General features: G+C 40.9%; 1 protein-coding gene across 7 annotated transcripts in view; it reads right to left on the reverse strand.

The window, feature by feature from the left end:
• Window positions 1-119: 119 nt before the first annotated feature.
• The window catches only part of LOC109854101 (serine-rich adhesin for platelets-like), a 31,340-nt gene continuing 15,379 nt past the window's right edge, over window positions 120-16,080 (reverse strand). For 2 of the 7 annotated variants that reach the window (XM_020426883.1, XM_020426909.1), the window contains 12 exons: window positions 12,718-14,214; window positions 12,383-12,538; window positions 6,064-9,630; window positions 5,136-5,258; window positions 4,981-5,055; window positions 4,670-4,858; window positions 3,945-4,586; window positions 3,790-3,861; window positions 2,941-3,706; window positions 2,616-2,830; window positions 2,255-2,521; window positions 120-2,183 (listed from right to left, as the gene is read on the reverse strand). In XM_020426883.1, the coding sequence (XP_020282472.1) occupies window positions 2,130-2,183; window positions 2,255-2,521; window positions 2,616-2,830; window positions 2,941-3,706; window positions 3,790-3,861; window positions 3,945-4,586; window positions 4,670-4,858; window positions 4,981-5,055; window positions 5,136-5,258; window positions 6,064-9,630; window positions 12,383-12,538; window positions 12,718-14,214 (7,623 nt within the window). In that variant the 3' untranslated portion in view covers window positions 120-2,129. The remainder of the gene's footprint in view (window positions 2,184-2,254; window positions 2,522-2,615; window positions 2,831-2,940; window positions 3,707-3,789; window positions 3,862-3,944; window positions 4,587-4,669; window positions 4,859-4,980; window positions 5,056-5,135; window positions 5,259-6,063; window positions 9,631-12,382; window positions 12,539-12,717; window positions 14,215-16,080) is intronic. The other 5 variants (XM_020426926.1, XM_020426935.1, XM_020426892.1 and 2 more) reach the window with 5 other exon arrangements.

The following is a 16,080-nucleotide window of genomic DNA, read 5'->3' on the forward strand; positions in this document are numbered from 1 at the left end:
TTATTCGCGGATCTTTGTTAATTAAAATCTCAGTAACTATTGCGAATCTAGCAAAATGGTATAAGACTTTTCGACTCAGTTTTACTCCTTCTACCTGCCTACGAGAGATTGTACGGCCATTCTGGGACACCCTGTATATATATATAAAATAGTGTGTAATAATCGATTATACATATGTACAGACTTATTATGGTTATGCAATACCAATAATCCAAGCATATAAACAAAAACAATATTATGTGAAAAGAAAGATAATCGATATTACCTGTTGTCTTACTTACGAATTTTCTCTCTCTCTCTCTCGGTACACATAGCAAACATAAGCAAATAAATTACGAGTCAAATTATCATCGCACATGATGTACAACATTTTATTTACAAGCAGCTGATTAAACAGAGATTCAAGTCCCGAGTATTGATAAATTATATGATAGATGTAACATAGGTGTATATATATATACATGTAATATCTTCGTTTCTCACAACCATCTTTATTACAATACCAACACATTCGCGCGCGCACGCGCGCGATTACATATATCTTACCGCTAAGTCATTTTTTTATTATTATTATTATTATTATTATTATTATTCTGAGCATTTCTATTACGAAATCCATGCGACCTGAATACAAGCAACATTATTACAATTGTTCGCACGAACCTAATTAGAACGTAATGCAAGAATACTCTCAACCCGCGTATGTAAAAACTAAATTTTTTTTACGTATATGTGTGTAGTAACAATTAACATTTTAAAATTTGCGCACTTGTAATCTCTCGGAGGTCACGCTTTACACGCTGTTTTGACTGTTCTCCTGATATCCTGAATTCTCAACTTACGTATACTTCAATCCGCGCTCTCACTTCTTATCGAACATACATTCCCGATAACTTCTTCCAGCTAAAAAGTGCAACGTGTAATCGTTCTCGGATGCATCATTCATTGTTTCTTTCGGAATTATAGATTAGAGCAACCTCTTATCAAAACATGATGCTTTAATACTGTACTGTCTATCAGCGCAACACAGACACACATGCTCAAAGAAACTTCCACATATGGCAGGAAAAATTTGTATTTTGTAAATCGCGCCACGCGCTATGCAACACCTCGCAACTTTTTCTCTCTCTCTTTCTCTCTCTCTTTACTTCAGACTTACTTCTTTTGTTTTTACTTGAGTTTCTCGGTGCGCCAGCTCTTGTCGAAATATATTTCCCTGATAACTTTGTTTGTAGGTTTACACATGTGTGATCTAACACGTATATTCCGTTTCTCGCTACGTCTGCAACGATTCGTTTCGGAGCTGTTTTTTTTGTTTTACACAGAAACGTTTTCATGATAGATCCTTTATTTATTTAATGCCAAAATTTTAGAATATATAAAATTGATTTAATTTTTTATAGTTAAGAAAAAAACCATGAAAACGAGACGCATCGATAGCAGAATCAACAACGTGAAGAACGTCGCGCTAACGTACGTGTTACCTTAATTACGACCAACCGTTACAAACATCTCCATAAGTATGTGTCCGGAGAAAGTCGACACTAGACCTACTCTGGAAACGTTTGCAAAGCGTTATAAGACAATTATACACTCGAAACCGTCGTTAAATGTAATTACAACAACGACGAATTAAATAGATTATTACTGTTTCTTAGAGCAAGAAATCAGTAGGAAATGTTCGATCAGAAAATCGAGCATATCCTAACTTTGTCTCTATGTACACAGCAATCGAGTGATTTAAAAGTTATTATATAAAGACTAAAAGAAAGTGTCATTCACATCACGACTATAAAATCCGAAAAAAATATTTAACATTAATATCAATATAAATTTTTAATATTAATCCATTTCGGGAAAAATCTTTTTTCTTTCATTAACAAAAGGGAACGATATACTTTCAAAGTTTGTTATCACGAATATTAGTACAGAGTACATTTTAGAGTAATTGAGCAACGTGTTCACTTTGTGTTATAATGTAAATTTTCTTAACTTTTTGTCAGTTTTATATGTTGCCATTACTGAGCTTTTAATAATGACAGTTAATCGACAACTGCCATTTTAATCCTGACATTTATTCTCATGTTGGGCAAAGACTTGATGTGCTGTCCACTTTTATTTTAATTTATTTAACCGTTTCTGGTACCATTTCTCAGCAAGGATGATAACTGTTGAGCCGCACCCTAAAACACAAAGGTGTTAATAATGTGACAGATAATTATTTCAAATTTTATAGTCTGAAAGAAATATTTACCGAAATGGCAGCGCCAAGAAATTGGCTGAAGGCTCTGGTAGCCGTGACTATACCACTAGCTGAGTCTCCGCTGAAGAGAGGAGGTGGATACGTTGAACTAGGAGACCATGTCGTCGTTTGTAGTCTTTGTGTAGTTCTTCTGGAAGTTGGTCTTGCTGTTGCTTTTCTCGTTGTAGTGCTCGATGGAGTGCTCGAACTTAGGACTGGACGATTGGTGGTCGTTGATTGAGCAGTGGTCGAAACTGATTGAGTGGTCAAGCCTTGACTCTAATCAAAGTATAATAAATTCGCAAATAAATGGCATTTCAAAATCGTACACAATTTTAGAATTTAATTTTTGTTCAATAAGAAAATTACTCACAGCTAACTCCAATTGTTCTCTAAGATTTATCGCTGGTGTCAAGGGTTCTATGCCCTGCTGCTTTAGAAGTTGCGCCAACAGAGCAGCAGGATTTACTTCAGTTGACCCCGGTGCCATGGTTGTGGTGGTAATCTTGACCTGATTATTTAAAATTGCTCTCAAAAAGGCTTCGTCGTCCTCGGTTGTTGCCGTTGATGAAGTACTCGGTTTCGATTCTAGTTAAAAGAAAAAAAAAGAAACAATATATAAAACCAAAGATAAAAATTTTAAATGCATTTGTGCAATAAGATTCAAGTTTTCAAAAAAAAAAACCAGATTGATCTACCTGTTTGCACGGCTCGCAGAAGCGCGATCAAGAACTTCGCGTCATCCTCGGGTGAGAAAGTCGACGTAGGAACATTGGTGAGTCTAGGATTTGGATTATTTAGGAGCGTCTCTGTGGTTAAAATCGTGGTCGGCGTGGAAACCGATGCGGCAGCCACGTTGTCTACGAACGAATTGGTCGAGGCCACGTGAATATCCGAGATGTCCACGCTTCTTGGCGTTGTGTGCGATTTAACCGGAGCCGCGGACATTATGTGACTTGTGTGCGTGGTCGATGGTATCGGTTTCTGAGTAATCGGTTTTTGAGTAGAAGTCACCGCTTTATTCGCTGGTTTCTGCTGTTTCGTGTTCGTGGACGCGTCGAACAAGTTGCCGCCACCGAACAACGCTCGCCACAGATTCATGCCGAATCTGGGTCGGGCAGTAGTAGTTTTGGGTCTTGCTGTCGTCTTAGGCTTGGCAGTGATAACGACTGGTGCCTTGGTCGAAGAAATAGGTACGATATCGAATTGCGTCGACGCGATCGTACTTGCTTCAGTGTATCTCTTCGTGGTTGATGTGCTGCTGCTGCTGCTGCTGCTTAATTGCAAATTTCGCGGTGACGTGGAAGAATACGGTAATAAATCGATTATTATCGGTTCGGAAGATGGCCCGCGTAGCGGCAGTTCTTCAATTACATTGAGATTTGCGTTCGCATTCGCGGTTTGAATTGCCTTCGGTTCTCGCACTAGTCCAGGTTCAGATTTAGCCAGCGCAAGCGATAAAATCTGCCAAAAAAGTGAATTGTTCGATTTTTTTTTTATATATATAGAACATACTGTATGCTTAAAAACATTAGCGTTTTGCTTACCCTATTTGCTAACATTTGTTCTATATCAGTTAACGTTTTTGGTGTGGACTTCTTAGTATTGTCATTCTGTAACTAAAACATTTTTGTGTTGTATTTCAAATTTTTTCCGTATATAGTAAAAACTATCTTAATAGTTTTTTTAACAAATAACTCACCAAAGAATTTAGTAGGATCAAATCTTCGAACGACGATCCAAAAGTGTTCTCTTTTGTTTTCGTGTTTACGATGTCATTGGCGGATAATGTCACTGACGGTGGTGGAACTGTTCCATAACCGGCTTTTGTACTACTACTACTCGGTATAGCGTTAGTGATTAGGGAAGAAGCTGTTGTCGCAGTCCGAGGAATGGTAGGTGCAGTACTGCTTGTTGTTGTCTGACTCGCTGTAGTCGGTGCTGGAGTGGTTGTTGTTGAAGTAGTGGTAGTAGTTGTTGTGGTTGTCGTCGTAGTAGTGGTAGTAGTTGTAGTAGCGGCGGTGGTCGTTGCTGCAGTAGTCGGTACCGGTGTAGTGGTAGTAGTGGAAGTGGTGGTGCTAGGAGTAGTTGAAGTTGTGGTCGCAGGAGTAGTTGAAGTTGTGGTCGCAGGAGTAGTTGAAGTTGTGGTCGCAGGAGTAGTTGAAGTCGTACTTGCGGGAGTAGTTGAAGTTGTTGTATTCGGAAGCGTTGTTGGTAAATTGCTTGACGTAGTTGGCGCTCCGAGATTGGTTCGAGTCACGCCACTTGCAACAGGTGTGAAGATCTCCACTAAGGGACTCACAGGACTCGGCATGATTGATACAGTATTTTCGACCGATTCGTCCTATAAGTAATTCGTCGAAAGAAAATAGATAAACAAAATTTTAAAAATTGTTTAGTTAACATCAATTTCCTGTTTATACGCACCAACTGATTCGATGCTACTGATGCGGTTTGCACGGGCGAACTAGTGGTAATACCGAATATCTGATCGAGGGGATCTCTCCAGGGAAAACCGGGTGGTGCTGTTATTACACCACCCGGCTGATTGCCTAATAAATTTTCGAAAGACGGAATCGACGCCGTAGATGATGCCGTGCCTTTGTTCACAGAAGTCTATTAACAAATTTATAACGAAATGATATATAATTTTCTGAGTAAAATGTCAACTATTATGATCTGTGCTTTGAAGTCTTTTGTTGAAGTCTTTATTAATTAAATATTACTTGATTACTTACAGCTACTGAATTTATCTTTACGTCAACAACTTTTGGATTAGGCGCGCCGCCGATTTGATAATTAATAAATTTATCCTGAAATATTTTTATTATCGTTTTACATTGTTTCAATTTTACGCTTTTAATCACAATTTATATATTTTTTTCCATATTACCTGTCCGATGTAGACGGAGCTGTGCTGATCGGATGTTATTCTAGTTCGGGAGGCCTCGCTCCTGTCGCGATCTTGGAAGACAGGAGAGCCATTTGGACTTTGAACGTTATTTAAATTTTGCGCCTGCGGTAAAATATATATTACTATATATAGAATATTTGAAAAAAACACGCATGTTTATAATAATTTATCAAAATATAAAATATTTTGTGTGAGTATAAAACACACACACGCAATAAGATACTGCAATATAATAAACATGTAAATCAAAAATACACGCAGTGCGTAGAACAAAACTGATAGTGCAAGTGAGCGAATGAAAGTGAAATATGTGACCACGACTATTTACAAAATTTACAGAATAACACTCTTTGCGTTACAGCCGTTGTTACATGTTTCGATATCTGAAAAAAAAGTATGCAAAAGTTGCATCTCATTAATCTCGTTATGCCAAAAACTGAGAAGCCATTGAGAAGCGTATATGTATTATAAAAAACGAAAATCTATCAGAAAATGATAAAGAGACAAAAGTTCTAAAGTTACATTTTAAAGAAATGAGTTGTTAATTCTATCGAGATACTACATGATGATTATTCAGAAAAAGAGTGTTACATGAAACTCTATTGTGTTTTACTGCTTGACAGATAGAAAGAATCGAATTTAAATACTGGATGCTCGTGTGTCTATCGACAGGAATTAAATTTTTCAAATATGTAAAAATCGATCATTTTAAAAAATAAGTAAATAAATTAATTCTATAATAAAGATATCGCAAATAAATAAATAAATAAATAACACGTTTTAACACGTATAACTCTGACTTCTCTCTGCGAATGATTAAAGTTCCAATTTTCTAAGCGTGTAATTTCTTTCTCAATTACAATTAAAAAACAAATACGATTTTGATAAAGAAGTCAGATAAAAATACCATTGCGTTTGTGCTCGGGACGCTACCAGAGGGACCACCGAGTGGTCCCGCGTAATTGGAGCCATCTCCAGGGGGAACGCCGATCGCATTACCAATAAGTCCAAAATCAACGGGGCCAGGGCTTGGGACGCCTCCTGCCAGCTCGTCCACGGGTCTACGGTTATTATACACCGGGGCTTGGTACTGATTATAAATGACCGCTTGGTTGTTAGCCTGGTTATAATACGGCCTAGGTGCTGGTCGGTTAGTAGTAGTGGTAGTGCTAAGTGTGAACACAACCTCGACCGGGCTCCTGGGCGAATCCGGTATTATTGTCCCGTTCGGGAACTTCCGTACTAATCGGCCGTCCGGGTAGATGCCGAATATCACGTACGGGCTGTCTACGTTCCTCGCGTCGATCAGATTGTCTTCCGGCCGCTTCCGCACGATCGTCTTGTTGGGATAAATACCGTAAATCAGGTAGTCGCGGATGGGCGCTTTACTGGAGGAACTGAATCTCGGAGCCGGTGTCATCTGACTGCCACCGAACCGGCCCAAGTAAGGCCTTGTATTCGAAGTGACAACTGGAGTAACAACTGGACGTGCCGTTACTTGATTCAACGTAGTGGTTGGCACGGTGGTTGTCGTCGTGGTTGACGTGTTTGTAGATGATGCGGTACTCGTTGTTGTTGTTGTCGTTGTTGTTTCTCCTTCAGCGCCCGTTCTTGAGATCTCGTTTAGGTCCTCCGATTCGGTTGGAGCGACTGTCGTTCCTTGCGTGGTTGTAGCGTCGGTTGTCGTTTCGGTGACAAGGTTTTCGTTTATGTCGACAGTAGTAGTTGGAGCGGTCGTTTCGGTTGTGGGTCTGACAGTAGTGGTGGAGTCGGCTTGCAGTGAAGTGGTCTCGACAGTCGCGGTTGTCGTCGTCGCGGTCGTCGTCGTCGTCGGAGTCTCCGTCGTCGTCGTGGTGGTCGCTATCGTCGGCTCAACCGATGGAGATGCGGTGGTTATCGTGGTGGAGGACTCAGAGGATGTTGAGGAATCGGTTGATGCGGTTGAGGATACTGTGGTAGTAGGAATGATGTTGCTGGTGGTGATGATAGTTGCAGTCGTTTGTTCTGTTGGGGTGATTCCTGAACCAGCCGTCCCTTGGGCGGTTGTTGCCGTAGTATCCTGGAAACGGGTAATAAGATTTGGCATCTCGCTTACGAGATCGGTTAGCGTTTGAGGAGCGTTTGTTGTTATGTCACTGAATTGATTAGTAGTGATGTTTATTAAATCACGGGTCGATTCCGTGGCGGTGGGCTCTGTACTAAGTGGCTGAGTACCGCTCGTATCGGGTAAATCGGTTGTGTTATCATTGAATACCGTGGTGGACATCGCAGCGGTACTCGATGTACTTGTTACGGGAAATTGATCGTTCGTCGTCTGCAGGTCAGACGCAGACTCTACGGTGGTGGGTTCTACGGATGAATTAGTAATATCTGCGACGTTCGTTGTTTGCACAACGTTTGTTTCCGTGACAACTGCGCTAGTAGTTAATTCTGTCACCATTTCCACATCCGACGTCGTGGATTCACTTGTATCGGACATTATTCTTTCTGTACTGGTGGTGGTAGAATCTAGAAAGGGATTACTCGGGGTAGTTTGGTCTTGTTGCGAGAAATCAGCGCTCGAAGTTGTTTGCTGATCGGTATCGGGTGACTGAAATGTACTAAAAAATTGTGAGTCGGGTGTATTAGTAGTTAATTCGGGATTCATGCTGGTCGTAACCGGTGTTCTCGTGTTCGGTGTTTCGATCGTTATCTGAGAAAGGGGGGGCGCTTGGGACATCGTAGCGACATCGTCGATTAGACCTTCGGTGGCGTTAAATTCTACGAACGGAATGTCCGATCCTACACCAGTAGTTGTGACACGTTCGGATGTGTTCTGTAGAGGGGTTGAAAATTCGGAGGATGCTGTGACCGCTTCCGTCGTATCGTTCGAGGACAGAATTTGATCAGCTTGACTCGAATTATTTACCTCTGCAACGGTAGTCGTTTCGATATCGGAAACCTGACTCGACACGAGTGACGTTTCTCGCGTATCGTTCATCGCTTCGGAGAAGAGGGTCTTCGCGATGGTCATTAGCTCGGAGAGCAACGTATCGTTAGATCGGGATTCGTTTTCGATTTCTGCGAGTCGCGATATAGGCATCAACGTGACAGTCATAGCCTCCGTTGACGAATCTCCCGGATTCTGAGTCGTCGTTGTCGAATCGGATGTATTCGATGCGTCTTGACTTGACGCATCAGATCGACCTACTGTATTCTGTGTGGTTGTTTCTTGCGCCGGTCCATTCGTTGTGCTAATGGTCGTCGTTGTTTGTGCGTTTAGCTGCGACAACGTCGTTGCTTCGGTTTGACCTCCAGTATTCGTCGACGATGAATCTGGTATCGTGTTGACCAATTCAGGACCGGTAGTCGTAGTAGCAGGTTCCCGACTGGTAGTCCCAACCGTGGAGACCTTGTCTTGCAAACGCGACAGAATATCTTGCGCGAAATCGATCAATCGCGTGCGATATGTGGTCGTTATAAAGGGTATTTGCGTCGCCTGGAATTGAATTATATCGTTCGAAATGTCTTCCGTCGTCGTCATCAGCTCGGTGGTACTCGTGGTTTCCGTTGTTGTTTGAGACGGAACTACGTCGCTCATTTCTGTCGCTTGAGGCGTCGTCGTGTCGATCTGCTGCGTGATATTCGCCTCGATATCTCCTTGAGGCGTCGTCTGATCAGACTGTTCTATAGTATTCGTCTCTATGTTCTCTGACACAATATTTGTCATTGTTGTTTCGGGTACTTGCGTTACAGTGACGCTCTCGGTGATCGGAGAAGCGGTTGTGTCTGATAAATTCGATAAAATTAAATTCTGAGAAGCAGGCAAGGTGACATTTGCGTTTGTGGTGGTAACTGACAATGTTGCTTCCGTGGTGCTCACATCAGATCGACTGTCTTCCGAGTTAGATTCGGTAGAGAACAAAGAATCCGAAGTTGTTGACGCCTCGGTCGTAATTGTTTCGGTTGTGGTGACCGGTTCCGGGGTACTTGAGATATCCGCGTTAATCGTGTCGTTAGACGGGAGTCCGGGTGGTTCCGTGTTAGGGATCGGTGTGGTTTCGACGTTAACGCTCGACGAAGTCGTTTCCCCGCTTGGATTCGCGGGGGTTTCGACCGTCGTCGAGACGGTTTCCGGGGTACCGTTTCCGGGGGAATTCTCTGTATCTAATCTCGTATCGAGCGAAACATCCGCCGACTGTGCGGCGGCGGCGGCGGTGGTAGTGTCTATAGTGGTAGTATCTGGGGTGGATGTAGTAGCGGTGATTGATGCTGTGTCATTGTTGTTAGCAATATCGTTACTGGCGCCGTTAGGTACAGTAGCGTTAGAGTCTACCTTCGTTACCCCGGCGGTTAGTGTTTGTTGCCGCTGCGAAACGTCATCAGCGCCTAGATTCTCGTTTCTTATGCTAGCTGACTCTAATGCCTGATAATAAGTGACGAATCGGGGCTCGCCGGGGCTGCTGATGGCGACGGGCGGCGCCGAGCCGGAATTCTGCAATCAGAAATTCGGTGCGTGCAAGTGCTATACACAATTGTTTGGTGCAATTACGGTGTCTCGAACAAAAACAATTTGGTTACAAGAATTATCTTTACACAATTTACGTTCGGTGATGCTTCAACTCTTAAACGCGTTGTTTGCATTATAGGTTTTTTTTTCAAAAATATAAAATTTTATCAATTTTCAATCTCCAACGTTTTTGGCTCTTGTAAAAGAGCTGATGATAAATAACGCGCGTTTAAGAGTTTTTCTATTTACAAAAATGTACAACACTGTGCGTTCGGTTACAATCGATGTGACATACAATAATGCGTGTTGCGATTATTTGATGAAAAAAAAAAAATTCTAATGCTTCCTAAAATGCGAGTGACAATAATTGTACAAGCGTATGTTTGTGAGCACATACACCATCTCTTGGTAGACGTACGAACTAATATGTAAATGTAAGGATATGTAGTTGTTTTTAAGTGTATAGTTTTGATGTAACAAGCTCTGGAAACTTGTTCTTAAGATTTAAAGATAAAAGTAACGACAGAGAGAGAGAGAGAGAGAGAGAGACCAGTTTCCCCTCTTGTTCCTGCGGCTTTTTCTTCTTCTTCGAGGTGTTGCTCTTATCTTGCGGCCTCCGCAGAGACCCCCTGCGCGTACACTTTCGCTATTACATTATTACGGAAGTGTTGCATTAACAATTTTTCGCATGACTGACCAATGCAAGCCTCGAAAGCGACAAATATTCGCGCGGCACGCGTTAATTACAAAAGTTATTAGTAAATAACTATCACACAATTAAAATTAATTTAATATCAAAACAAATGTTAAAGTATGAAAGAAAGGGAATATCACAGAATTAATCGATAAAAAAATTCAATCAATTAAATGAACAAATGAAAATAAATTGCGAGAATGTCACACACATGATGTTGACATCGGAGAACACAGTAATAACGACATGCTCTTGAATCTTTCATCTTTGCTTATATTTATTGTCTTCTTTTTTTTAATCTTATTACGCTATAAATAATGGGTGTGAAATATTTCTCTTTAGACTAGGTACAAGCACGAATGTGCGCTTTCACTTTTCGCTATTCAAAAGCAATAATTTTAACGAACAGAGAGAGAGAGAGAAAGAGAGATTATGCAAAATTGCACTTTTATTGCAACATTTGTTCAAGATATGAAATGTTAAATCGTTACGGGTACTTATTTTATTACTGCAAAGTAAAATATCTAAATCGCAAACAAGGATGACGCAAAAATGTTGCATAAGAAAACAAATTCTTAAACTACTTGGTAAACTAGAACAATTTATTTGCACTAAAGACACATGTACGTAAAAAAAAATATGTATGTATATATATATATATATATATAATATTCACATAAGTTTCACTTCAACATGGCTAAATGAGGGCAAACACAATTGCTAAGATCGCGTGCGATGCTAAAATTAATACATATTTATTACATAAAGAAAAAATATATAAATGTTATTGTAAGAGTACAATATATATTTGCATGTATAAGTGTATGATGCAACAATGCGTGAGTGCCGTAAGATAATGTGATCATGATCGTGACATGATCGATGACCGTGCATTAATCTTTTTGACCGTAGTTAATAAATTAAATTAATTCTTGTTTTCGTTTTATTTCCCCCGATGCAAATCCATCTCCTGAATGTTAAAATGTTTTTAGTGATATTTCGTAAATTAATCTAATCCCTAATATGATGAAATAACATAACTATGACAATTGTGCGAAGCGACGGTGCGTTAATACATTCACAGATATACATACATTGTGCCAATTGACAAAGCTGTTGTTAATGTAATTTGGAAAAATAGGCGATTTGTTTGATTTAAAACTTTTCTTATTGCTAAGAAAAAAAGAAAAATGAGGAAAGCGCGAATGGAAGCGAAATCTGTTTCTCATTGTGAATCGGAAAATGGTCAGAGATTAACGCAGGCTGTTTGCATCGATATGAGTGAGATCGCTTGATGGGGTAGTGACGTAGATAGACTGGGCCCATGACGACGGTGCGACTGCTTCGGAAGCCTCTGGTACCTTCGTAGGGAACACCTTTTAAGCACAGAAAATTACCTCAACGTAACTTCGCCTTACCTTTTGGCATCTTTCCGTCACGATTTTTATTACAAAACTTAACTCAAAGCCTATGTTCTTACACTTCAGACCAACTACTAATGAAAAAGTGTATACACAGCGTGAACGAGATATTCCATACATACGCATGTACGTGAGACACGTGTGAGATTGTGCGAATAAATTTGCCTTAGAACAGTGTTAAGTCAAGCCTAAGTGATTATGTGTGTGTATATTATGTACGTGTAATTATCGCACAAATTATTTATATATAACATACGCCTTTTTTTGAGGGAGGGTACACGCTTGTGAGAAAACAAAAAATCTTCTGTTAATACACAACACGCGGTAAACATTGTGAGCGATAACACATTACGATATAGTTGCATTCATCGTAAACTGATGAGAGTTATTGTATCACAAGGTGAAAACGTGGTGTATTATTAAAGCACATAAAGCTACACACAGAGTTTTAAATTGTATTACGTTCTATGTTCGACTGTTGTACGCAATATGTAATTAGAAGGTAGTTACAATATGCGTTAATGAGACAAGAAAAGCTTCAGCTCTCTCTCCTCGATGTGACATGTCTATGTATAATATTCCCATTTCATAAAATTCTCTCCAAAATCCTCAAAAGTCTTACCTCTAGCGGCGTCGAGGCTGTGGTCGACGACGTCGTGAGCGACGGTACCAAAGCTTGTTGACCAACGGACGGTTTTCTCACGAACAATTCCGCACCCTTGTATCTCGCGCTGAATCTCGGCGGGGAACCGTTAGGCGTTACTCTAGGTGCCGAATTCTGCATGAGGAAATCAAAATTGTGTTTTATTATTTAAAACTACAGGAAAAATTGTACTGTTTTACAAACAGAGAGAAGAACATTCCTGTAAAAAGTCACATTGTTTTAATAAAATTGTCTTAGGATATTCAACTTAAATTTGATACAAAATAAGTTGCGATATTTTCCTGTTCACTCACCCCGGTGTCCACGTTGGAGTAGGCTCCGGAAAAGACGGGAGTCTTGTTGCCCAGATTGTTCAAGAGCGGTGCCACGGTGCTCCGTAGTTGTTCCAACAGCGTGGCGTTTCCTGCATTGACCCTGGCGGGAGTGAAGATATTGGAATTGCCACTGTTGCCGTTGCTGCTCTCGGTGATGCCGGACACCTGCGACGTGGTGTCGTTCGAAGTGTCAATTCTCACGCTGACGAGCGGCTCGGACGGCGACGAGCGAGTGCTCGGGGTGACGAGTTGGTCGCTGAACTTGGTCGGTTTCGGCGTGATAGTAACACTGGTGGTTTCCACCGTCGTCGAGTTCTGAACTACGAGCTGGCTGGTCGGCACCTCTGAGTGTCGTCTGTAGGTCGCGGTTCTTGGACGGAAGTCACGTCGCTTCGTCAGCGGCGGTTCCGTGCTGAGCGGCTTCGGCACGGCGTCGTACGGCGTGAAGACTCCCGCCTTCTTCCTGATGTACCTGCTGGTAGGACCGACGGTTCTCGACGTCACCATAGACACCGCTACCTTCTCTGATTGCTGTTGCTTCGTGTAACGTGGTCGAAAATTGTTCTTGGTTGTCTCGCTTTCAAATTCGATTTTCTCTTCCGACGAGCGTTTCTTCGTGGGGATGTAAACGGGATAAACGGGATACACCTTTTCCGACGACGCGGATGAAGAATACGCGCTGCTTGGAGTGGTGATGGTCGCTGGCAGCGTGATTTCCTGAGGAAACTCCGTGATGGTTTGCACTTTCAACGTCTCTGCAATTGGTGTGACGTCTGATGTTGCGGTGGTAGCAATTTTCTTCTTCTGTGCTTCGTTAACATTGTGCTCTTGTTTATTGAATTCAGTTACTTCGGCAGATATTTTGTTCAATTTAAGCGGTTCGACGGTTGTGATGATGTCGTTCGCGTCTTCAGGTTCTGTATTTGCCAACGTCGAGATTTCCTCCCTCGATGCTGCTACGGTTTGCGATGTCGCGGGTCGAACTCTCGTCGTACCGATGGTCGTGGCGGTTGTTTCTGTTCTGGACATGGTGCTGCGATGCGAAATTCCACGCGTTACAACGTTAGATTCGGTGGAACTTTTTCCTTCCGCAGACGTAACTGTTCTTTCGGAAGTCGATCGATTCTTCGTGTTCGCAAGCAGTCTGAGCAAACCCTCGTTATTTCGATCCTTCGGCGATAGTTTTCTGGTCACCAGCGTCTTCCATCTGTTTCCCACGACCGATTTTTCTTTCTGCGCGTTTTCACTGATCAAACTCGCGTTGGCGCTGAACTGGTTGCTCGGTCTCGTGGTCTTTTCTACGTTCCTGCTCTCGCTGACCGCCGAAATCTCTCTCGGTTTGCCGGAATAAGCGACCGTCGTCACGTCGAAGTCGTTCTCGTCAAAGTTCAGTTCGGGTTTGATTAATCTCCTAGCTAAGTCCAGTTTCATCTTGGACCGTTCGGAGAACAGAGTCGCTGGGTTTGATTTCGTCGCCTGAAAACGTCGTTCAAACAGCTCCAATTTAAGTGCGTGACGTAAGTCGTCAAGCGTTCGCAAGCAATCTGCGGAAAGCTCGGAGGTAGACTCTGTTAGTGCGGCACGACGACGACCTCGACAAGAAGACGTTCGTTCTCTTCGACTCGAAGAGGCGTTCTCAAGATTGCGAAAATTAATGCGGAAACGTAATGAATTGTGATCCTTAGCGTTCGTTTGTTTTTTTTTAGAAAAGCCGACGTAACGATCTAAGAGCGCTACAACTTTTTCCCTTTTAGGGAAATAAAAGCCGGGAGAACTGAAGAAAGAAGACGATCCACCAAACCAGTTGGCTAACGATATACTCGAACCAAGATTGCCTTGTCGCGGATAACGACTGAAAGTTTATAATCGTAAAACTCGTCAGACACCACAAACTGGATGAAAAACAATTTTTACCTCAAAAAATTTGCAACACAACTTATATAAAATGTAGACAAAAACCAGGTAAAAAAAAAAAACAAGCAAATTTGTTAACAAAAAAAACTATGTAAAGAAATGTACAAAAATTACAACAAATTCAAGCTCATGATAAAATATATTTGCACGTACATCCAACCGTTAATATCAATCGTAAACCTACCCACTAGTTGATCTACAAAGTTGATGTGAAAATTTTATACAAAAATGTTTATACTTCTGTTATTGTATTTTGTCCTTCGCAGATGCAGCACACACGTTATATATATATATATAACGTGATGTATATTGTATATATATATATATGCACAATATATATATATATGTATATATATACACAATATACATCACACAAAACTATAATATTCTTTAATTATCCCCTGAACGAAAACACATACCTTACTTCTATCAACTATAAAACGCTCTAATTTACGACCGGTATTTCGCGAGACAAGCAATCGATCTGTGCCATTTTATGTCTTCAATTGAATTTATATCTTTCTAATAAGCAATCTCTCTCACGGTGCAATTATAAACCGTGTTGTTTATATACGTTATATCTTCGAACAAATGTAATGGGTACACCGTTTGTGGAACGCAACCGTATCTATTCCTTTCCTTTCTCTTTCTTTTTCAATTACATCAGTACAAGTATATCATTTTCCATCACTGAACAATATACGAACGTATTGTCGCAATTTTTACACAAGAACGTTTAGATTCCGCGGAGATATTTATTTAATCTCAGTTTTGTACTATGTGCGAAGCAATGTGTTGCAAAATACGTATTTTTTTTTTTTGTTTTACAAAAAAAGATAGCCGAGGAAAAAAAAGTCGTTCGTGTGCGGACAAATTGCACACATCTGATTACGTACAATCGTATGTGAGATCCTCTCAATCTCATAATTTGTATGTAATTGCACACACCTAGATGCGTGAAACTGGATACAGAATTTGTCCACATACGACGGATTTTTTTTCTCAAGTCAAGAGAGCATTCGAGAAAAAAGGTAGCAAATCTCTCTCGATATACTCAAACGGCATTATTGAAGGAGCTCGTCACATCAAGTTCAATTATCCATTTGAATAACCCGTTACTTGATTCGCTTCAATGACCTATCTACGAGGTGCACTTTCTCTTTCTGAAGAACTAACGAGCAGCGTGTTATGAGAGAGAAAAGAAAAGACGACTAGTCGATTATGTCAAAACCAGTTTTGCAAAACTTCCCGACCCCTTATTCATTGATTGTACATCAATTTTAAACGCATCTATTCATTACCAATCGCTTTTCATAAAATACCAAAGTAAAGTCCGCGATCAAAGACCGCGTCGAACGACAATTTCGATAAAAGAATTCGCTACTTCAACGGAGTTTTTTTTTTTTTTTTTTTTTTTTTTTGTTTTAC

This window comes from Pseudomyrmex gracilis, unplaced genomic scaffold (assembly GCF_002006095.1).
Source record: "Pseudomyrmex gracilis isolate BER0280 unplaced genomic scaffold, ASM200609v1 scaffold_2, whole genome shotgun sequence".
Lineage (NCBI taxonomy): Eukaryota > Metazoa > Arthropoda > Insecta > Hymenoptera > Formicidae > Pseudomyrmex > Pseudomyrmex gracilis.